The sequence below is a fragment of the Lemur catta genome, chromosome X, assembly GCF_020740605.2.
Source record: "Lemur catta isolate mLemCat1 chromosome X, mLemCat1.pri, whole genome shotgun sequence".
Lineage (NCBI taxonomy): Eukaryota > Metazoa > Chordata > Mammalia > Primates > Lemuridae > Lemur > Lemur catta.
In genome coordinates this window covers 7,650,595-7,673,933 of record NC_059155.1, presented here as the reverse complement: position 1 = coordinate 7,673,933, position 23,339 = coordinate 7,650,595, and the positions used below count along the sequence as shown (strand labels likewise).

Below are 23,339 nucleotides of genomic sequence, written 5' to 3'. Positions count from 1 at the left end.
ATCTGAATACAATATACTTAGGTGAAAGTTATAGTTTGTTTCAGAGATGAAACTGAAGGATACAGTAGCCATTGCTTTGACAGAATTTTTTGGCTAATGCAGTGTACAGGTATTGATTTTATGATTTATCTTATCATATGGCATCTAACATATCAGTTGACTTGTGAACACAGTGTTTTGGTTTGATGGATGTTAGAAATTCATATATTTAGGATGGTGCAAAAGTAATAGCAGTTTTGGACAGTAAAATTTAAATCATTATAACTAGGCTCAAACACATCTTTATTAATCAAAATAGGAACCATTACAATCAACACATTTTTGCCAACGAGAAATAAGTTTTTTTATTCCTGTAGTGTAAAAATATGTGCTTCAGGATTTGACGAACTCTTGGAAAGCATTTTCTCCATCCTGCTGGTTGTGGAAGTGTTTTCCCTTCAAAAAATTGTCGAGGTGCTTGAAGAAGTGGTAGTTTTTTGGCGAGAGGTCAGGTGAATGTGGCAGATGAGACAAAACTTTGTAGCCCAATTCGTCCAACTTTTGAAGCGTTGGTTGTGCCACGTGAGGTCGGACCTTGTCATGGAGGAGAACTGGGCCCTCTCTGTTGACCAATGCCAGCTGCAGGCATTGCAGTTTGAGGTGTATCTCATGGATCTGCTGAACATATTTCTCAGATGTAATGGTTTCACTGGGATTCAGAAAGCTATAATGGATCAGACTGGCAGCAGACCACCAAACAGTGACCATGACCTTTTTCTGATGCAATTTGACTTTGGGAAGTGCTTTGGAGCTTCTTCTTGGTCCAACCACTGAGCTGGTCATCGCCAGTTGTTGGTTGTCATAAAAAACCCACTTTTCTTCGCACCTCATAATCCGATTGAGAAATGGTTCATTGTTGTTGTGTACAATAAGAGAAGATGACACTTCATAAAGGACGATTTTTTGATTTTTGGTCAGCTCATGAGGCACCCACATATCAAGCTTTCTCACCTTTCCAATTTGCTTCAAATGCTGAACAACCATAGAATGGTCGACGTTGAGTTCTTCGGCAGCTTCTCGCGTAGTTGGAAGAGGATCAGCTTTCAAAATCGCTTGAATTTGCTTTTTGTCTAACATCATTTCCATAGTCTAAAATAAATATAAAATAAACATCAAGTAATAAGTCATTAGCAAAAAAACAGGAAGCAAGAAATGTGCATTAAAATGATGTATAACATAACCACATTTATTTAAGAATGTATTCCAATATCAAACGGCAAATTTCAACAATGCTAAAACTGCAATTACTTTTGCACCAACTTAACACAAATTCCAATTGCCTTTTTAACAGTAGAGGAGAGTGGGATGGAAGCATTACTTATAGCTGCTTTATGAAGTGGGTTCAAAGAAGAGTCTACCAAAATGAATGATTTTTTCCTTTCTTCACACAGATTTCCTCCTACAGGGCCAAGATCTTTTCCATTCAACACCTCAGTCATGTACAAAAAGACTGTGTTTGTAGAGTTCACGGATCACCTTTTCAACATTGCCAAGCCCAAGCCACCCTGGATGGGTAATGAAAACAATGTTAAATGCTAATTATGAAACTGAGTATCTTATTTCATAGCAAGGATTCCCCAGTCTTGAGGCTGAAATTAAAGAGGGCAGCTGCCAAAGAGAAATACACTGGATTTTCTCAGTCTTTTTGCTGGGCCCTCCTCCTTCTGCTTGGCCTCTAGATGTTAGAGAGCCCCAGGGCTTGGTCCTGGGTTCATTTTCTGTTCTCTCTATCTTTAATCCCTAGGTTATCTTATCCAGTCTCATAGCTTTAAAATACCATCTATATGCCAATAACTCTCAAATTTATATCTTCAGTTCAGACCTATCCCTGAATGCCAACTGTTTACTTCCACTTAGATGTGAAGTATGTAACAAGATGTTAACATAGTATATTTCCTGTCTTAGAATTGTTGCTGAGAATTATAGGCGACAAGTATCCCCCTATTCTAAAGAGAGGTATCAGCCCATTTATTCAGGACTTGTTCAGATAGTGGTCCCAAATTGATTCTGCAACCCTTAGCCCATGACTTCCCTCTACCCTGTACAAAAGAAGGCTAAGCGCTTAGGAAAGAGTTTAGATTTTTATATTTCTTTGGAGAGCATTTTTGGTGTTATATATGTCCCCTACACCACAAGGTGAGGGAGGCCTCTCACTCATGTTAAGATACGTTGAGAATCCCTCAGAAGACTAGATGTAGGACCTCTGTATATTGAGAGACACTGACTAGTACCTGGTTTTTATCTGGAAAAACTTTCAGGGCCAGAGGCTAGGGGGAAATTCTGCTGGCATAGCAAGGAAAGTGGGCTACAGTGGAAGCTAACCTCACTGCGGCTGTTAGGTAGGAGGCCAGGAAGGTCACATGACATGACTTGTCTTAAGAAGACTCTCTCTGAGAGGTCTTCCTGCTGGGGTTAGGTAATCCCCAAAGAAAATGTATATGTGGATTGTACTGCCAGAGGCAAAAACTGAGATGAGAGATACAAGTGATCAGCTGGAGAAGGCATATCCCTTGCCCAGGACAGGTGCTGTGGGGTGTCTCCATATCTGGAGGGAGATGGTCTCCAAAGAACTCATGTAAGTTCCTTAAGAAAGAAAGAGCCACAATTTTGGCATCTGACACAACCAGAGAGTACTAATGTCACGTTACCACTGCTTCTTCCAAGAAAGACTGTCATTGTGCCTCCTATTCCACCCTCACCTTCTTCCTACTTGCTCCTACTTTAGAGGGTGCAGAGGCAGTGAGTCAGGGAGGAAGATTAGGAGAAGCAGGTGGGAAAGCAGTGTTATAACTTAGCTGGAGGAGGGAGGGAACTTTAAATTTCAGAGGACATCAAACATTTGATATTAGATCGGACTGGGCTTGTTAGAATGTAAAAATGATACTATTTGTTAATACCTGAAGGTTATTGGAAAAGATTTGGGATTGGCCAAAGTACAAGAAAGGGAGATTTCACAAAATTCAATTAAAAACAGTGGTCTGGCCAGGCACAGTGGCTCAAACCTGTAATCCTAGCACTTTGGGAGGCTTAGGCAGGAGGATCACTTGAGGTCAGAAGTTCAAGACCAGCCTGAGCAACATAGTGAGACCTCGTCTCTACAAAAATAATAATTAAAAAAAATAGCTGGGCATGGTGGCATGCACCTGTAGTCCCAGCTACTGGGGAGGCTGAGGCAGGAGGATCACTTGAGCTCAGGAGTTTGAGGTTGCAGTGAGCTAATGATGACACCACTACACTTTAGTCCGGGCAACAGAGCAAGACCCTGACTCAAAAACAAACAAAGAAACAAAAACAGTAGTCTAAGAAAAATAAAGCTATTTCATGTTTTCATCCCACAGTATCCAGTTCATTCAATAAACTGTTTACAGTCATCTTATACTTAATATATCCACAAAACAGAGCTGTTAATTTTCCTCTTGTTTTCTGTGTCATGGCCCAACTAACAACCACCCACTTTCATAAGCCAAAATCATAGGAGACATGTTTGACTTCTTTCTCTTTTTTTTCCTGTCTCCAACATCCAATCTATCAGCAAGTCCTGTTGATTGTTCCTCCAAAACAAGTTCCAAATCTTCTTTCACTTCTTGTAAAATCCAAATTCATCCAAACTCCTGTGGCCTACATGGTCTTACATGTTATGCTCCCTGCCTAATAACAAAAAATAACTTTATTTTCCATTATTCTCCTTCTCATTCACTTTGCTTCAGCCACATTTTACTCAACTATGTCAAGCTTATTCATGCCTCAGGTCTTTTGCTTTTGTTTTATCTGCTCTGGATGCTCTTCCACTAAATCTTTGCAAATCTTGCTTCTTTTCCATTAGTCAGATCTCTGCTTAATCGGTACCTCCTCAGAGAGGGCTTTCCTGACCCCTATATTTAAAGTATCCCCTACCTCCTGCGTCATCATTTTCTAGCACAGCACCATCTTTTATAGCATTTATAGCAACTTGAAATTTTCTTATTTATTTCTTTATGTGCTTAATGTCTCTAGAATGTGATCTCCATGATCTGTTTTGCTTGCTATGGTATTTCCAGTGCATAGGAGAGTTCTTAGATTATAGTAAAAACTCAGATAGGAACTCAAATATTAGTTAATGAATGCATTCATTGAATGAATTGCCACAAATCTTTCCTTAGAACAACCATGAGGCTGAGCTGGTGTTGGCAGCAAGCATATACAACTTTTTATCAATACTCACAGGGGCATGCTTCTCTTTTACCTTCACTTTTGTAACAATAGGTTTTCTGGGGTACTATCCAAGTGACCTTTGGGGGACATCTCATTCTTGCAGGTCTACTGGGTCCTACCATCCAGGCTGAGGTTCATGACACAGTGGTCATAACACTTAAGAACATGGCTTCTCATCCTGTCAGTCTTCATGCTATTGGTGTATCCTACTGGAAAGCGTCTGAGGGTGAGTCAAGTTCCCTCCTGTTGTCCTGTTATCCTAGGGAATAGAACACTGAGATGTGTGTGCTTGGTGATGGTGGCACATCTGGTATTGGATCCATTATCTTAAATATAAACTTACTGAAAGATAATAATAATGATAACAATAATGATGACTAACATGTATAGAGTTCAAGGTCATACAACTAGTAAGTAGTGGGATAAGGACTCATACCTAGTCCCCTCTAACTCCAGAACTTGTGCTCTGAATCACTGTGCTACAGTGTGAGGATTCATATAAATAATGTTTAATTTCACTCATGTAACTGAAAAGTTTCATGGAGTTCATCAAAGTATGGCTGGATCCAAGGATTTAAATGATGCCCTCAGCATTGATAGAGTAGGTCAAATAAAATACATTATTAAAATTATTTCACCTGTTTCTTTTTGCTTTTATTACTGTGACTACTAGAAAATTTGAAATTATACATGAGGCTCACATTATATTTTTATTGGACAGCACTCATCTGTACACTTCCAGTGAAATGTTGTTTGGCATATATTGAGGCTGCTGCTTCTGATAGAGTGGCTCATCTCAGATTTGGCTAGCCAAGTTCTTCTGCCCGAGGAAAACCCAGCCCATTCCTGGAAAACCTCCAACAACCCACCCACCGCCTTAGTCTTAGGAAAAAGGGTGTTCTTTTCCTAATGAAATATTTCAAACAAAGAAAGGTACAGAATATAATATAGCAATCAAACATGGACCTATCACTTCACTTTGTCAAATCTTACCAATTTGTCAAATTGCTTAATTTATTTTAATAAATTAAACAATATACATACAGTTGAAGCTCCTTCTGTACCCCTCCACAATCACCTCCCTCCCTATCAAAAAGTATTCACTATCCAGAATTTGATACTAACCCACAGTCACACAGACACCCTAACCACATACTCCATCCTCAAGTTCCAATACTATTCCCCACTTAAAAGAACCAGGGCTTCTTGGAGAAATGGCTAATTCTAGTTCTGAGACAGGGAAATTATAAGATGATCTGGAAAAAAAAACTGTTGAGTTAGAAAATGAGAAAGTGTTCCAAGAGTGATTGGGGACAAGGCAGAAGGACACGGTAACTTGTACAAAAGGCTCTCATTGGCCAATTTCAGAGCAATTGAGCATTGAAAAAATAATGATCACATTTTTAAAGAATTGTTGTATTATAGAGATACATATTGAAATATTCACAAATAAAATGATTGGCGAATGGTTAATGTGAAATTGGACATTTGTAAAGTGCAAAAATAACATCCCAGAGATTTTTTTCTGATTGAAGGTGGAAAATTTTAACTTTACAATGGAGGTATCAGGCTAATCCAGGCATCAATTTTAGTGTCACTAACGATGGGATGGCCGAATATTACCTACCCCTGATATGGCACAATATGAGGTACTCAGCATCACCTTTGACATATTTTAGCCAAAAAATTGTTTAACTTGAATCTAATAAGGACTTAGGTCTAAATTCCAGTTTCTGGGATATATACAGGATAGAGGAACAAGCTAAATGACTCCACAAGGAAGCAATCATTCAAATAAATAATGTGGGATATTCTACAGGACTAAAAGCCAAATTTCTTTCAGCAATGAATGTCATAAAAAAGGGACTACTCCAGACTAAAAGAGATTGCGGGCCTAAACAACTAGATGTAATGTGCAGTCCCAGGTTGGACTCTGGTTTGGACGAATTAGCTATAAAGGATGCCTTTCAGACAATTAAGAAAATTTGAATATTGTACTGATATTAGGTGATATGAAGAAATTGTTAATTTTATTAGGTGTGCTAGTGTCATTTTGTTTATGTAGTAAAATATTTTTATTTTTGAAAGATGAGTTCTGAAGTATATAGGAGTACACTATCAGGAAGTTTGTAATGCACATTAAAACATATCATCAAAAAAATATCGAAAGAAAAAAGTGAAAGTACCAGTGCAATCCCAGGAATAATTTTCTAACATACATATAACAAAAAATGTTACATCCCTCAGACTAATTGGGGCTGGTAAAAAAAAAAAAAAGAGAAAAAATGTGAAATTCTTTATATTAAGCACACAAAAAAAGAATATACAAATATACCTATCTTTTAAGATTCATCCCAAATCCCACCTCCTTCATCAAGCATTACTGAAGAGTAGGAGGCTTGTTTACTATTTTTTTTACCTACTGGACTGTTTGCTCCATGAGCATAGGGACTTCTGCCTTCATCTTTATATTTATTTTCAGCTTGTAGCTGAACCTGGTAAAGAATAAGAATGCAGTAAATATTTGTTGAAAATGGGTGAATGTTTCTGCATTGTATTATAATTATACCTTTGCAAGTCTGTGTGCCCTATCAAATATAGTGTTGGTACTCCAGGGAAAAATCAAGTTTAAAAAAAGCTTTTTAAATCTCTGTATCATACCCCTCCTTGACCCTCACCAGTGCCTATCAAAGAGTCTGTGATGAAGTTCATACCCAATGCATATTTGTCATTGAATTGACTTGAATTAGGCAAAAAGATGCAATAATGGAGGCAATGTTATTGGTTAACAGAATCTGGAGATCTCAACAAGAACTTAGTTTTTATCACTCATACTAGGATAAGTGGTGTTGAGCTCCTCAGGAATATATGAGGCTTCTCCCCATTTATAGCTTCTGCTTGTTAGTCTTTCAAATTAAGATGCAGAGAATCTGTTTCTTATATAGAATCTATTGGTGACAATAAACTTGATATGTTTCTTTAAGTAGATGATGGGCATAGGAAGTACAATTTTATCCTTTCTCGCTTTAGGAGCTGAATATGATGACCACACCAGCCAAAGGGAGAAAGAAGATGACAAAGTCTTTCCTGGTGGGAGCCATACCTATGTCTGGCAGGTCCTGAAAGAGAATGGTCCAATGGCTTCTGACCCACCATGCCTCACTTACTCATATCTGTCTCATGTGGACCTGGTGAAAGACCTGAATTCAGGCCTCATTGGAGCCCTTCTGGTATGTAGAGAAGGTAAGTGTAAGAAAGAGTAGGATTGAGTTGAAATAAGCAGAGAAGTACAAACAACTGTATCTATCCATAACAGTTAGAATTTGTATTCTTTCATCTTAAAGAGGCTCCTTTCCCCTAGCAATATGCTCATGGAAAGGAGAATAATCCAGTTTCTGAAGCAAGCAGATATCCATTCTATATAACCACAACAAACTCTAAGCTGGGATCAAGAGCAGCTGAGTTCCAGAATTAGGACTCTCTTCTCAAAGCATTGCTATTTTCCACTTCAAATCCATAGGCTGTCTCAGTTGTGATTTCTACCATCCTCTGCCTTTTGCAAATTTTGAGCTAGGTTCCTTGAAAACTCCATGGGGGTGAACACATGCAAGTGTGTGATCAGTGGCACATAGATTGGTTCAGGTGGTTAGTTTGTCATCTGTAAGCCAAAAATATGTACAAATCTGAGAAAAGTAAGCATATATTTATATTATTTATAACTTATTCTAAAATATTCTTAATTTTAATCAAACCTGTTTTTAATTTATAGCTTACTAGCATAAACTAAATTAGGGAAGTAAATTTTGCATGATTTCTTTTTAACCCTATCTTTTATGGTGAAATTGGCTTCACTGGACCTTTTTCTCTTTCTATTTATCTATTACTCCATAACTCCACAATTTAGTGACTTAAAACAACAATCATTTATTATCTCTTCTGGGTTTTTGGGGTCTCATGGAATCTGGAAGTGTCTTGACTTGGCAGTCTGTTTCAGGATGTCTCATGAAGTTGTAGTCAAACAGTGGTCAGAGCTGAAATAATCCCAAAGGTGACTTTATTCACATGTCTGGCACCTGGGCTTGAAAGACTCAAATAGCTGGGGCTCTCAACCACATGGTCTCTCCAGCATGGGTGCTACAGGGTAGCCAGACATTTCATATGGTCGCAACAGAGAGCCCATTGGAAGCTGTATCACGTTTTCTAATTGAACCTCAGAAATCACACAGCATTCATTCTTTCTGTTAGAATGCATCACAGGGCCAGTCCTTAGAGGAGACTCCACATTTTGATGGGGAATAGGCAAAGAATGTTTGAACATGAACCATCATACCCTTTCTGAATGATGACAATGAATGTGATTTTTAAAAAAGGAGGGGGAGGTGGAAAAGACCAGAAGGGTTTGTAGTTTGGAATAGTTTCAGTTGGAAGTATTATCTCTCATATATTGAATACAGTTTCATAGCCACAATTAATGACAAAGGACATTTGTTCTTACCTTCAAGTAGTTGATGAAGAAATGTCTCCTCCTAGTGGCAATTTCCTATTATGGGCTTTTATTTTATTTTACCTTTATTTTTTATATTTTATTATTTTTATTTCAGAATATTATGGGGGTGCAAATGCTTTGGTTACCTATATTGCCTTTGCACCACTCGAGTCAGAGCTACAAGCGTGCCAAACCCCTAGACATCGTGCACCATACCCATTAGGTGTGAATTTACCCATCCCCACCACCCCACTCCCATCTGCCCGATACCCTGTGAATGTAACTTCCATATGTGCACATTAGTGTTGATCAATTAGTACCAATTTAATGGTGAGTACATGCGGTGCTTGTCTTTCCATTCTTGTGATACTTCACTTAGGTGAACGGGCTCCAGCTCCATCCAGGATAATACAAGAGGTGCTAGATCACCATTTTTCTTAATGGCTGAGTAGTATTCCATGGTATACATATACCACATTTTATTACTCCACTGGTATTTTAAATAAAAGATAAATGCTCTCACTTCTTTTTCAGGGAGTCTGGCCAAGGAAAGGACACAGACCTTGCCCGAATTTGTACTACTTTTTGCTGTATTTGATGAAGGTTAGTGAGTTTCAATCTGAATTTTGGACTCCTGAAAGGAATCCTCTGCTAATGTTCACAGGAGGTAATTATAGAAAGATCTAAACTATTCAGAAATGAAGGAGATGGGGTTGAAAATGAACTTCCTGCCCCCCAAAATGTAACCTAAGTTCCATTGGAAGCTATGAGGTAAGAAGACAGCGAAGTTGGTAGCAGGTTGGCCTCATTCCCCTCATCAAATCCATGAACAAAGACTTTTGGCTGTACTTTCTAAATACTTTCTCTTATCTTTATCTCTTACTAAGTATGCAACCTTTGGCAAGTTACTTAACCTCTCTGTGTCTCAGTTTCCTCAAATCTAAAATTGAAATAATAGTACTTTCTTCATAGGATTGTTGTGAGGATTAAGTGATTTCACTTAAGTAGCTTAGTACTTCTGCCTCCTAATCCTATATAACCATATATAATCAATAATGATAACATCATAACTGTCTTCTCTTCCGTCTTATCCATCTACATTGCCATCTTCTTAATTGAGGCCCCCATTATCTCTCTCCTGACTAGCCTCCTTTTCCTTTAAGTCTGACTGACTTCAGCTCTCCCTCTCCTTAATGCACACTACTTAATTTCTTCTCTCAGGATGACCTCCAGCCCATGTTAGATGCTTGCTTTATATATTTACACAGCACCTTGACCTTACTCCTTATCACACTATGTCATTTATCGTCTACTCTATTTATTTAATGTTTATCATCTTTGACTGCATGTCCTTTTCCCTTCAAGCAAAGTGAAGTTCCTTCTCCTCTCTGCTCCTATAGCATTCTGTTATTATCTTTATTCTATCACTCTTCACTCTTTATTATAATTGTCAGCTTATCTGCCTATTCAAGCTAGAGTGTAAGCACCTTGAAGACAGAGGCTGTTCTTCTTCTCCACAATTACTGTCTACACTCAGTAGTGCTCAGTAAATGTGTTTGAATGAATGAATGGGTAAATGAACTTCTAAGAATTTTCTAAATGCTGAGTTTCAGAAAGTTTTAGCATTAGCTGTCAGTCCATCACACAAAGGGGCAACTTCAACAAGCCACTGTCCATTAGTATCTCTTGTACTTTAGCTCTTATTAACTTCAGAGAGGAGGCTGGGAAGTTTTCAGGTTCCTGGAGTTTCATAACTACTAGCATAGATGAAGCAATCATGACAGAGACGGGCACTGACAAACAGCCCTATGGGTGATTTTCATATGTTTTCTTTTAAATAAATTACCTAACAAATAATTAAATCTTCATGGCTCAAAGTAACCAATATTCTCTCTTCTACTAGTTATCATTTGTCATTATCCCTTCTTATCTATTGTCATAGACAAATATTGGGAGAGATAATCGGTTTGAGCAAGAAATGTCTGCCTTTTAGTAATTGTCTTTTCTCTCCCTCTCACTGACTTTGAGAAGATAGGTCATCTGTGCCTACTTTGCTGACAAAAGTGCTTCCAGTTTGAGCAATCTTTGCCCTAAGGGAGGAAGGGAAGGAGAAAGGGAGGGTCATTCATGAGACAGATGATTAGCTGGCTCTATCTTTGCCTCCTCTCTCATCAGGGAAAAGTTGGCACTCAGAAACAAAGAATCCTTTGATGCAAGATACAGATACTGCATCCGCTGGGGCCTGGCCTAAAATTCACTCGGTCAATGGCTATATAAACAGATCTCTGCCAGGTATGTACACACCTGCTCAGCAATCCTCAGGGTTTTCTGAATTCAGCACCAGAACTCTCTTCTTTAGTTCTCAAGCAGATCTGCATCCCAGAGGAAAGTCCACTGAATTCTGGCTGCTGGAGATCTTAAAGTATAGTGGCTGATTTCTCTTTCATTCTCCTGAAAATGAAGGCCTGCCCATATACATAGAGCTCACAGTCAGATTTCTCTTTCCTTTTGCTTAAATATAAGCGGGCAACCAAGGATTAACTGACATTTAAGAAGAGCCTGATATATACAAGGGATAAGCAAAGATAAACAAAGAAAATAATAATCACAGAAGAAAATACATAATACTCAGAACAGAACTTGTCAAAAGCTTTAATTAGTATTTTCATAAACATTCAAGAAGATACTGCATTAATAAAGTAACAAAGGATTCCATGAAAAAGAAACAATCAGAGCAAGAACATCCTCATAAAAATTAGAAATATGGTTTTCGAAATACAAACTCAATAGGAGGTAGGAAGAATACAGAAAATCTCCTACAAAGCTAAAGCAAAAAGGGAAAAGAGATTGAGAATACAGTTGACCCTTGAACAGTTTGGAGGTTAGGAATGCTGAACCCCTGCACAGTAAAGAAATCTGTGTATAACTTTGACTGCCCCAAAACTCAACTACTGATAGCCTACTGTTGACTGGGAGCCTTATTGATAAAATAAATAGTTGAGTAATACGTATTTTATAGGTTATATGTATTATATATTGTATTCTTATAATAAATTAAGCTAGAGAAAAGAAAATGTTATTAAGAAAATCATAAGGAAGAGAAAATACATTTACAGTACTGTACTGTATTTGTCAATACTGTGAGTTTATGTCGTCTATTTATAAGATGAATCATCTGTCTAAAATTGAGGATACCTGCAACTGCAGACCTTAATCTATGGTAGATATCAATCAATTCAACTTTTTCTTGTAATGTCATGACTTTGCTTTACTTCTTGGGTGCAACTCCAGCATCACTAGTGGCACTTCATATGGGTTATTCAAGGCTCATGGTATTGCACAAAACACAATGAAAAATATGCAAGAATTGTGAGAGATCACTTTTTGCTGTGATACTCAATTTAATGGAGAGATGAAATGCTCATGCAGAGATGATTAGCATCACATGGCATTTTAAGTGGAGGCATGCAACACTTGAGCTCACTGCAATAGCAACAGCAGGTGGCTACAAAATTATTACAGTAGTATAGTATATACTACAGTATATGTTATGCACTTATAACTTGATACTGCATCTTTACATTTGTTTACATTTCTCTCAACTGGGAATGGCACCATCTACAGTCTGTAAAGGTTTTTGTGCTTGAGTTTTGATACATTTTAACCTTTATAATAGATTTGTGTATATTTTATGATACTATGTAATAAAATAGCCTAGTATCTACATATAGAGTTTGCATTCATGAAATACCTTTTTCTTAATTTTTTCAATATTTCTAGACTACAGAGTTTGTCTGAGTTTTTTCAAATTGTTGCAAATCTCCAAAATTTTTTCCAATATATTTATTGGAAAAAATATGAATATAAATGGACCAATGCAGTTCAAATCTGTGTTGTTCAAGGGTGAACTATATGTTTTAAGACAGATTTAAAAATCAAAGAAACGATAGAAGAAAATGTTAATAATTAAAAGATATAAGTATTCATATTAAAATTGCCCTTCTGGAGCTTGCAAATACCTGAACACATGGAGGTTCCTGGAGGGTGATGCACCCAGAGAGGTCATGGAAGCCCTGAACCCCTTCCCACATACTTCTCCCTATGCATCTTTTCCATTTAGTGTTCATCAAAAAAGGTTGCTGACCCCTAAATTATAGGGACACTGTGTTCTACTGGACAAAACTTGAGGAGAGGGGCTGTGGATTCTGTTGTCTTCTTTCTAGCCCTCCATTTCCAGATGTCTAATTTAAATAGTGTATGATGGGTGGACCAAGATGGCAGAATAGGACTCTTCAACAATCATCTCCCCTTAGAAACATCAAATTGAACTATCCATGCATGAAATTACCTTCACGAGAGCTAAGAAAACCTGAACACACTAGTGAGACTGTGAAGCCCTTTTGGACCATGAAGGTGAGTTAAAACTTGTATGGTAAGGGGATTGGTTCTTTGTGACTGAGGTCCTTCCCCTCAAGCCATTACAGTACCAAATGTGGAAAATCCCCCTGGATTCGTGATTTCTACACTGGAAAAACATGATCTGGAGGCAGACATTTGGCTTCACCACCATACCAGGTCCCTCCATAGGAAATACACTTCTGCATCAGTCCGTGGGGAGGACTACAAGTAGCAACTGGGTTGAACCACTCAAGGCCAGCTACGGACAAAGAGAGGGGGTGGGACTAGTGGCTGCCAACATGTGGAACTTGGTGGTGGCTCACCATTTCTGCCAGAGGAGATGCTGCACCAAGGAGGCTTTTTATGGGCACCATGATGTGGGAAGCATGGTTCACAGATCCTCCAGACTTGAGGGCCTGGCTGGCTCTCCCACATGGCCTGTGTGCCATCTGTGGATCTCCCACAGGCCCATCCAAGTTGGACACTGCATTAGCAGCAGAACCATCATGAGACTTGCATCTAACCTGGCCTTAGGGTGCCCTCTTGTGCTGAAATGGAATACAACAGCCAGTCCACTCAATTTCTAAAGAAGCCCTCTGAAATAGAGCAATCACAAACAAAGCCAGACTGCAAAGACTGGGAAAAATACCCAATTCTTCAATGTGTAGCCAGAGGTGCACATTTACAAAGAATAAGAATATCCTAGGATAGATGACCTCACCAAATGAACAAAACAAGGTACCAGTAACTAATCCTAAAGACATGCAGATGAATGATCTGGCAGACAAAGAATGCAAAATAGCTGTTTTAAGAAAACTCAGTGAACTTTGAGAAAACACAGAGAAACAATTCAGACATTTATCAGAGAAATTTAACAGAGAAATTGAAATATAAAAAATTAAACAGAAATCCTGGAACTGAAAAGGATAATAAACAAAATGAAAAATGCATCAGCAGCAGAGATGGTCAAGCAGAAGAAAGAATCAGCAAGCTTGAAGACAGTTTATACAAAAATATACAGTCAGAGAAGAAAAAAGAAACAATGAGAAATAATGAAGAAAACTTATGGGATATATGGGACACCATCTAAAGAGTAAATCTATATGTTGTTGACATTCAAGAGGGGCTAGAGAATGCTTATTCAGAGCTTTCTTTCTATAATAGCAGAAAGCTTTCCAAATCTGGAGAAGATACAAATATCCAGATACAGTAAGGTCAAAGATCACCAATCATATTCAACCCAAAAGACAACCTCAAAACATATAATCAAGCTCTCAAAGGTTAAAGACAAAGAAAGGATCCTGAAACAGGCAAGAGAAAAGAAGCAAATAATATATAAGGGAATTCTAACATGCTTGGCAACAGACTTCTCAGCAGAAACCCTACAGAGCAGGAGAGAGTAGGATAATATATTCAAAGTGTGGAAGGGGGAAAAAAATATCTTTCAATCAAGAATACTGTGCCCAGCAATGCTATTCTTAAAAAATGAAGGAGAGATAAAGACATTCCCAGACAAACAAAAGCTGAGGGAATTCATTACAACCAGACTTGTTTTACTGGAAACGCTAAAGGGAGTTCTTCAATTGAAAGAAAAGGATCCTATTGAGTAACACAAAAACATCCAAAGGTATAAAACCAACAGGTAAAAGTAAGTATCCAGACAAAGTCAGAATACTCTAACATGATAATTGTGGGACATAAACTTCTTATATCTTTAGTAGGAAGATTAAAAGACAAAAGTGAATAAAAACAATAAAAAGCTACAATAATTTGTAAAAGGATAAGCAATATAAAAAATATAAATCATGACATAAAACATAAAATGTGGAAGAGTAATGGAGTTAAAGTGGAACTTTTTTTTTCTTTTTCTTGTGATCAAAATTAAGTTGTTATTAGCTCAGAATAACCTGTTGTAACCATAAGATGTTTTGGGTAAGCCTCATGGTAACCACAAAGCAAAAACCTTTAATAGATACACTAAAAATAAAAAAAAAAACAAGGAATAAAAGCATACTGATAGAGAAAATCACTTAACCATAAAGCAAGACAGTAAGAGTGGAAGAAACAAAGGATCTATAAAAATAACTACAAAACAAGTAAAAATATAGCAGTACTAAGTTATTACCTATCAATAATTAACTTGAATATAAATGCATTAAATTCTCCAACTAAAAAATAGAGAGTAGCTGTATGGATAAAATAACAAATTCAAACTATATGTTTCCTAACAGATATTCTTTCACCTGTAAGGAAAAACATAGACTGAAAGTGAGTGGATGAAAAAAGATATTCTATATACAAATGGAACCCAAGAGAAAGCAGAAGTAGCTATACTTATATCGGATAAAATATACTTTAAGTCAAAAACTATAACAAGAGACAAATGAGGCCATTATATAATGATGAAGAAGTTGATACAAGAGGACATAACAATCATATATATTATATATATGTATATATACACACACACCCCAAACATTGAGACTCCTAAATATATAAAGCAAACATTAATATATCTAAAGGGAGAGATAGGCAGCAATAAAATATTAGTAGGGACTTCAATATCTCCCTTTCACCAACGGACAGATCATCCAGACAGAAAATAACAAAGAAACATCAGATATGAACTGCACTTCAGACATTTACAGAACATTCCACCCAAAAGCTGCAGAATTCACATTCTTCTCAACTGCGCATGGAACATTCTCTAGGATAAATCATATGTTAGGTGACAGAACAAGTCTTAAATAATTCAGAAAAACTGAAGTATCTTTTTTGACGACCATGGAATAAAACTAGAAATCAACAATAGGAGGAACTTTGGAAGCTGTACAAATACATGGAAATTAAACAACATACTCTTAAACAACCAATGGGTCGGTGAAGAAATTTAAAAATTTCTTGAGGCAAATGAAAATAGAAACACAACATACGAAAATTTATGGGATATAACAAAAGCAGTCCTTAGAGAAAAGTTTATACCAAAAAAAGCCTGTATCACAAAAAAGGAGAAAGAACTTAAATAAACAACCGAATGAGGGCGCCACGGTGGCTCACACCTGTAATCCCAGCACTATGGGAGGCCTAGGCGGGCAGATCGCTCGCGGTCAGGAGTTCAAGACCAGCCTGAGCAAGAGCGAGACCCTGTCTCTACTAAAAATAGAAAGAAATGATTTGGACAGCTAAAAATATATATAGAAAAAATTAGCCGGGCATGGTGGCTCATGCCTGTAGTCCCAGCTACTCAGGAGGCTGAGGCAGGAGGATTGCTTAAGCCCAGGAGTTTGAGGTCGCTGTGAGCAAGGCTGACGCCACGGCACTCACTCTAGCCTGGACAACAGAGTGAGACTCTGTCTCAAAAAAAAAAAAAAAAACAAAAAGGCCAGGCGCGGTGGCTCATGCCTGTAATCCTAGCACTCTGGGAGGCTGAGGCGGGTGGATCGCTCGAGGTCAGGAGTTCGAGACCAGCCTGAGCAAGACCCCATCTCTACTAAAAATAGAAATAAAAATTATCCTGACAACTAAAAATATATATAGAAAAAATTAGCCGGGCATGGTGGCACATGCCTGTAGTCCCAGCTACTTGGGAGTCTGAGGCAGTAGGATCGCTTAAGCTCAGGAGTTTGAGGTTGCTGTGAGCTAGGCTGATGCCAGGGCACTCACTCTAGCCCGGGCAACAAAGTGACACTCTGTCAAAAAAAAAAAAAAAAAACCTAATGATGCATCTCATAGAACTAGAAAAACAAGAACAAATGAAACCCAAAATTAGTATAAGGAAAGAAATAATAAAGATCAGAGGAAAAATAATTAAAATAGAGAATGAAAAAATACAAAAGACCAAATAATGAAGTTATTATTATATCAGATAAAAAGACTTTAAATCAACAACATTAAAAAGACAAAGATTGTCATTATATAATGATAATGGTATCAATTCAACAGGAAGATATAGTAATCACACACACACACACACACACACACGCACACACACACACACACACCCCTAACACTGGAGCCCTTAGATTTATAAAACAAACACTACTAGACCCAATAGAATAAATAAACAGCAACACAATAATTGTAGGAAACTTCAACACTCCTCATACAGTGTTGGTGGGAATGAAAATTAGTACATACACTATGGAAAAGAACATGAAGATTCCTCAAAAAACTACAAATAGAACTACCACATGATCCAGTAATCCCACTACTGGGTATATATATCCAAAGGAAATGAAATCAGTATGTCCAAGAGGTATCTGCACTCCTTTGTTTGTTGCAGCACTACTCACAATAGCCAAGATATAGAATCAACCTAAATGTCCATCAATGGATGAATGGATAAAAAAAATGGAATATTATTCATCCATAAAAAAGATGAAATCCTGTCATTTGAGACATGGATGAGCTTGAAAGACATTATATTAAGTGAAATAAGACAGACAAAGATAAATATTGCATGATTTCATTCATAAGTGGAATCTAAAAAATTTGACCTCATAGAAGTTGAGAATAGAATAGTGGTTACCAGAGACTGGGGAAAATGGGGGTGGGAGGTGATGGGGAGAGGGTGGTCAATGGGTACAATGTTACATTTAGATGGGAAGAATAAGTTCTGGTGCTCTATCGCACATCAGGGTGACTGTAGTAGACAATAATGCATAACATATCTCAAATAGCTAGAAGAGAGGATTTTGAATGTTCTCACAACAAAGAAATGATAAATGTTTAAGGTGATGGATATGCTAGTTACCCTGATTTGGTCATTAAACAGTATATACATGTATTGAAACATTGTATTTTACCCCATAACTATGTACAATTATTATGTGTCAATAAAAACGTTTTAAAAAATAAAATTGCCCATCAAGATAAACAAAGAAGACACCCATCCCCCATTTATCATAGTGGCATTGCAGAGCACATTGAGAAGATATTTAAAGCTTCTCCTTGGAGAAACAGGTCAGAATGCAAAAGAATTGGAATTAGAATTACAATATAATGGAGCAAAATATCTTAAAAGATCTAAGGGAAAAGTTATTTTGAACCTAGAATGTATAATCAGTTTTATAGGATGAAAAAAGACATTTTCAGAAATGGAAGGCCTTAGAAGCCACAGTAAAAGTAGAGAGTAATTTAAAGAAGAATTTGGGAGATTCTTCAACCCAAGAAAATAATGAAGGAAGAAGAGGGATATTTTCTGTCTTAATTCTTTTCTGTATTTTCCAATAATTCCATAATGAATATGCATAATTTTGGAATTACAAAAGAAATTAAATTTAAAAACATGCAAGTCCCTGCTCTCATGTAGCATATAGTAGAGAGAGACAGCAATCAAATAATCATAATAATAAATGCAAATTTACAAGCTGAGCATTGTTCTGAAGGAAAACTACATAATTCTAAGTGAAACATATAATAAAGCAGTCTGACCTAGACTGGGGAATCAGAGGAGGATTCCCTGAGGACATCCCAACTTGAACTGAACTTTGAAACAGGATCAAGAATAGGGAAATGGATGGAGGTATGACTACATGGTGAGTGCCAGGTGCACTGTCTGGGGAATAGACACGCTTGAGGCTCTGACTCAGGGGGATGGGCGGGACATGGGCAATGTATATAACCTGAGCTTTTGTACCCCCATGATGAACTGAAATAAAATTAAAAAAAAAAAAAACAGGCCGGGTGCGGTGGCTCACACCTGTAATCCTAGCCCTCTGGGAGGCCGAGGCGGGTGGATCACTCGAGGTCAGGAGTACGAGAACAGCCTCAGCAAGAGCGAGACCCTGTCTCTACTAAAAAAAATGGAAAGAAATTATCTGGCCAACTAAAATATATACAGAAAAAATTAGCTGGATATGGTGGCGCATGCCTGTAGTCCCAGCTACTCGGGAGGCTGAGGCAGGAGGATCGCTTAAGCCCAGGAGTTTGAGGTTGCTGTGAGCTAGGCTGATGCCACGGCACTCACTCGAGCCCGGGCAACAAAGTGACACTCTGTCTCAAAAATAATAATAATAATAATAAAATAAAATAAAAATAAAAATAAAAACTAAAAGAATAGGGAAATGAGACAATGTGAGATGAGATTGGAGAGATACCAGGAATTAAACCAATTAGGGCCTTCTAGTCCTTAGTAGAGAGTTTGGACTTTATTCTATGTGGAATGACAGCCACTGAAGGGTTTTAGGTTAGAGGATCTGAATTGTAAAAATATTACATCAGTTTCCTTATGGGTGAAAAGGTTAGAGGAGAATATGACCAAATGTGGAGAGACTTGTAAAGAAGTTATATCAGTGGTTCAGATAAGAGATAATGATATCTTGGATTAAGATTACAGTAGTAGTAATGATGGAGAAAAATAGATATATTTGAAAGCTTTAAGAACCAAACTAGGAGATAGCTGTGCCCTCATAGTTGACAGTGTGGGATCAGAATATATGGCTGCTTGGGTTCAAATCCTGAGCCAGTTAATTAACCTCTCTGGGCATCAGTTTCCTCTCCTATAAGAGAGGGATGATAATAGTAGTTTCTACACTCATAGAGCTGTTATGAAGAATGAATGAGTTAAAAATTGTAAAATCTTTGGACAGTGCTTGACATAAAACAAATGCTCAATAAATGTTAGCTGTTATTAATTATATTGCCATGGTTGAAGTCAGGTTGGCTATTGGAGGTGAGAATGGTGATAACGATAACTCTCACTTTCATGATTGAATGCAGGATGGTGCCATTCACTGAGATGAGGAACTCTGAAAGCGCATGAGGTGATGAAGATTGTAAATTTGGTTTGGGACATGTAGGTTTTATGAAATATCCATGTAGAGATATTGAGAAGGTGATGGGATGCATGAGTCTGGAGTTCCAGGAGAGGTCATGAAAGGAAACAGAAGAAGGAGCAATCTGAACAGTAGGGGAACAAAACAGAGAGGTGCTGGCACAGAAGCCAGGGGAGGAGAGAGTTTCAAAAAGGAATGAACAGGGCTGGGCGCAGTGACTCACGCCTGTAATCCTAGCACTCTGGGAGGCCAAGGTGGGTGGATCGCTCAAGGTCAGGAGTTTGAGACCAGCCTCAGCAAGAGCAAGACCCTGTCTCTACTAAAAATAGAAAGAAATTATTTGGACAGCTAAAAATATATATAGAAAAAAATTAGCCGGGCATGGTGGCACATGCCTGTAGTCCCAGCTACTTGGGAGGCTGAGGCAGAAGGATCGCTTAAGCCCAGGAGTCTGAGGTTGCTGTGAGCTAGGCTGATGCCACGGCACTCTAGCCCAGGCAAAAGAGTGAGACTCTCTCTCAAAAAAAAAAAAAAGAAGGAATGAATAGTCAACAGGTGCAGATGAAGACTGAAAAATGTCCATTGGATTTAGCAGCATGGTGGTGATTGGTGATCTCAGCAAGAGCTGTTAGTTTGATAGTACCCCAATGTCCTTGGTAAGTTTGTTTACAAGTCAAGGTAATGATAAAATGTTTAAGTCAATTTGTCCTTCCTGTCCTAGCAAGTGTTTTCCATTTCAAATTCTCTACTTCTTAGCCCATAGCTATCTTATTCCTGCTTTACAGGTCTGATTGGATGCCACAGGAAATCAGTCTATTGGCATGTGATTGGAATGGGCACCACTCCTGAAGTTCACTCAATATTCCTCGAGGGTCACACATTTCTTGTGAGGAACCATCGCCAGGCCTCCTTGGAAATCTCACCAATAACTTTCCTTACTGCTCAGACACTCCTGATGGACCTTGGACAGTTTCTACTATTTTGCCATATCTCTTCCCACAAACATGGTAATATCTTGGATCTTAAAAATGAGTATTACAAATATCAAGTTCTACTTTTAGTGGAATTTAGTGAACAGTGTATATGAATATGGTGGGTTGCAGAGGGTGGCATACAGTTACCATGTTAGACCTCAATTGAGAGCCCCTAGTTGCTACCTTCCAGAGTAAAGATTTTACCTTGAGTATAAGAGGGCTTGAGTATTAGTAGTACTGGTGGATTTTTAGTTAAATGCCTGTGATAGAAGGAGAAGAGGTGGTTCAGGGATGAATGAGGTAGGGAAAACGGGGAAGACAGAATGTCATTGATTTCCCAGCTTGATCTCATTAACTAGGCTTCAATACTATGGAGACGGGGACTGAAGGTTGTACCTGAAGAGGTGTTTTATGAAGAGAAATCTAGTGAAATGGAAAAAAGATCACTCCCTCAGTTGTAACCATAAGGACTCCAGTATATAAGTAGTGATGCCCAGAGCAGTAAATGCAAATATGAGAGGATACTGTAGTGCTAAACATGAGGTACCAGACAGCTGGAGGAGAGACACCTGGGAAACTTGGGGCACGTCAAGAGGTAGTAGACTTTAGGAGAAGCAACATGGGAGTGGAAGCTGGTTAGGATATGTGAGGCATCACATGAAGTTTTCAAGGACTACCTGATGGGGACTTTGCAAAGGGTCAAAAGTCCTGTGTAAGCAAGTAGGGACAATGATACCTAGTTTCAATTTATTGTTAATGTGACTTCATTTGTAACTACCAGTTGGGCAAATTCAGATTGCATCATTATTTTATCCCCATTTTTCTTCTTGTGTATTTACTCTGCAAACTCTTACTTATATTAAACTAATAACCCTCTTTACTCCTCTATTGTGGCCATTGAGGACTGTCTTAATCAGTTTGTGCTGCTATAACAGAATTCCACACACTGAGTAATTTTTTTTTTTTTTTGAGACAGAGTCTCGCTGTGTTGCCCAGGCTAGAGCGAGTGCCGTGGCGTCAGCCTAGCTCACAGCAACCGCAAACTCCTGGGCTCAAGTGATCCTACTGCCTCAGCTTCCCGAGTAGCTGGGGCTACAGGCATGCGCCACCATGCCCGGCTAATTTTTTCTAGATATATTTTTAGCTGTCCAAATCATTTCTTTCTATTTTTTTAGTAGAGATGAGGTCTCACTCTTGCTCAGGCTGCTGAGTAATTTTTAATGGACAGAAATTTATTGGCTCACAATTCTGGAGGCTGGGAAGTTCAATATCAAGGTGCCAGCATCTAAGGCCTTCTTGCTGCAGGCAGAAGGCATCACATGGCGAAAGGGCAAAGACAGGGTGAGAGAGAGAGCAGGAGGGGGCAAGCCCACTCCCACAGTAAAGAACCCACTCCCGTGAACCCACTGCCATGATAACAGCATTAGTCCATTCATGAGGGCGAAACCCTCATGACCTAAACATCTCCTAAATGTTCACCTCTCAATACTGTCACAATGGAAATTAAATTTCAGCATGACTTTTGGAGGGAACAAACAAACATTCAAACCATAGAAAGGTTGTTGGATAAAAATGTTAGGGAGACCCTAATCTGTCGTGTTTATCAGCACTTCTTTGTTCCTATTGCTCTCATATTAACCTTCTCTTCAGGTTTCTCATTTGCTTTAGAAAAAACATTTGATCTTGCATGGCAAGATCCACCATTTTTCCCCTTATGTTATATCAGTGACCTTGTTTATAGTCCTCTGTAGTGATTAAGAATAGAAACCTCTTTTTACAGTATGTTACATAATATTTATGGGATTTTGACAAGACATTAGGGGACAAGAGTCATATCGGGGGAGTAACAGGAAGTTGATGCACAAACAAAATTCTGCAGACACAGAGGAATAGGTCATTTCCTTGAATACAGATTGATCATTACCCAATTTGAGCCTGACTCATTTTAAGAGGAGTTTATTTTTTGTTTTGTTTTATTTTGTTCTGTCCTTTTGACAGGTTCTCACCACTGATTTTCATCCTCATTTTTCAGAAAAATCTTTTACCTTATTAGACCTCAAACAAAACCTTTTATCTTGAGATGTCCCGTTCCCCATAATCTAGTAAACAGGTCTCCCTTCTTAGAAGTATTTGATATTCAAAATAGCCCTATGGTGTAAATAGGTAGGGATTATTAATATCCATATTTTATAAAGCATAAAGATGAGACTAAGAATTTTAAACAGACTTGCCACAGGGTTTACAACTAGTCACAGGCAGATATGCTCCTAAAATACATATCTCCTTTAAGTTGTATCTTTTCATGTTTTCATAAACTTAGAATATATCTTAAAATTTACATCTATGCTGACATTTTTCCTGTTAAGCTATTGTTAAATAAATGATCTGTATTATAATCCGATTGAGTAAATATAGAAATTGTCAGGTCACTGTGGGAATGGGGAGCTGCTCTGGCTGAAACTACGCAGTTCCTCA

General features: G+C 38.0%; 1 protein-coding gene across 1 annotated transcript in view; it reads left to right on the top strand.

The window, feature by feature from the left end:
* The first annotated feature begins 1,436 nt into the window (after positions 1–1,436).
* Positions 1,437–23,339, top strand: part of F8 (coagulation factor VIII) — a 108,855-nt gene continuing 86,952 nt past the window's right edge. Inside the window, exons 1-6 of the mRNA XM_045538788.1 lie at positions 1,437–1,552; positions 4,334–4,456; positions 7,261–7,473; positions 9,251–9,319; positions 10,892–11,008; positions 20,676–20,897. Of these exons, the coding sequence (XP_045394744.1) occupies positions 1,477–1,552; positions 4,334–4,456; positions 7,261–7,473; positions 9,251–9,319; positions 10,892–11,008; positions 20,676–20,897 (820 nt within the window). The 5' untranslated portion in view covers positions 1,437–1,476. The remainder of the gene's footprint in view (positions 1,553–4,333; positions 4,457–7,260; positions 7,474–9,250; positions 9,320–10,891; positions 11,009–20,675; positions 20,898–23,339) is intronic.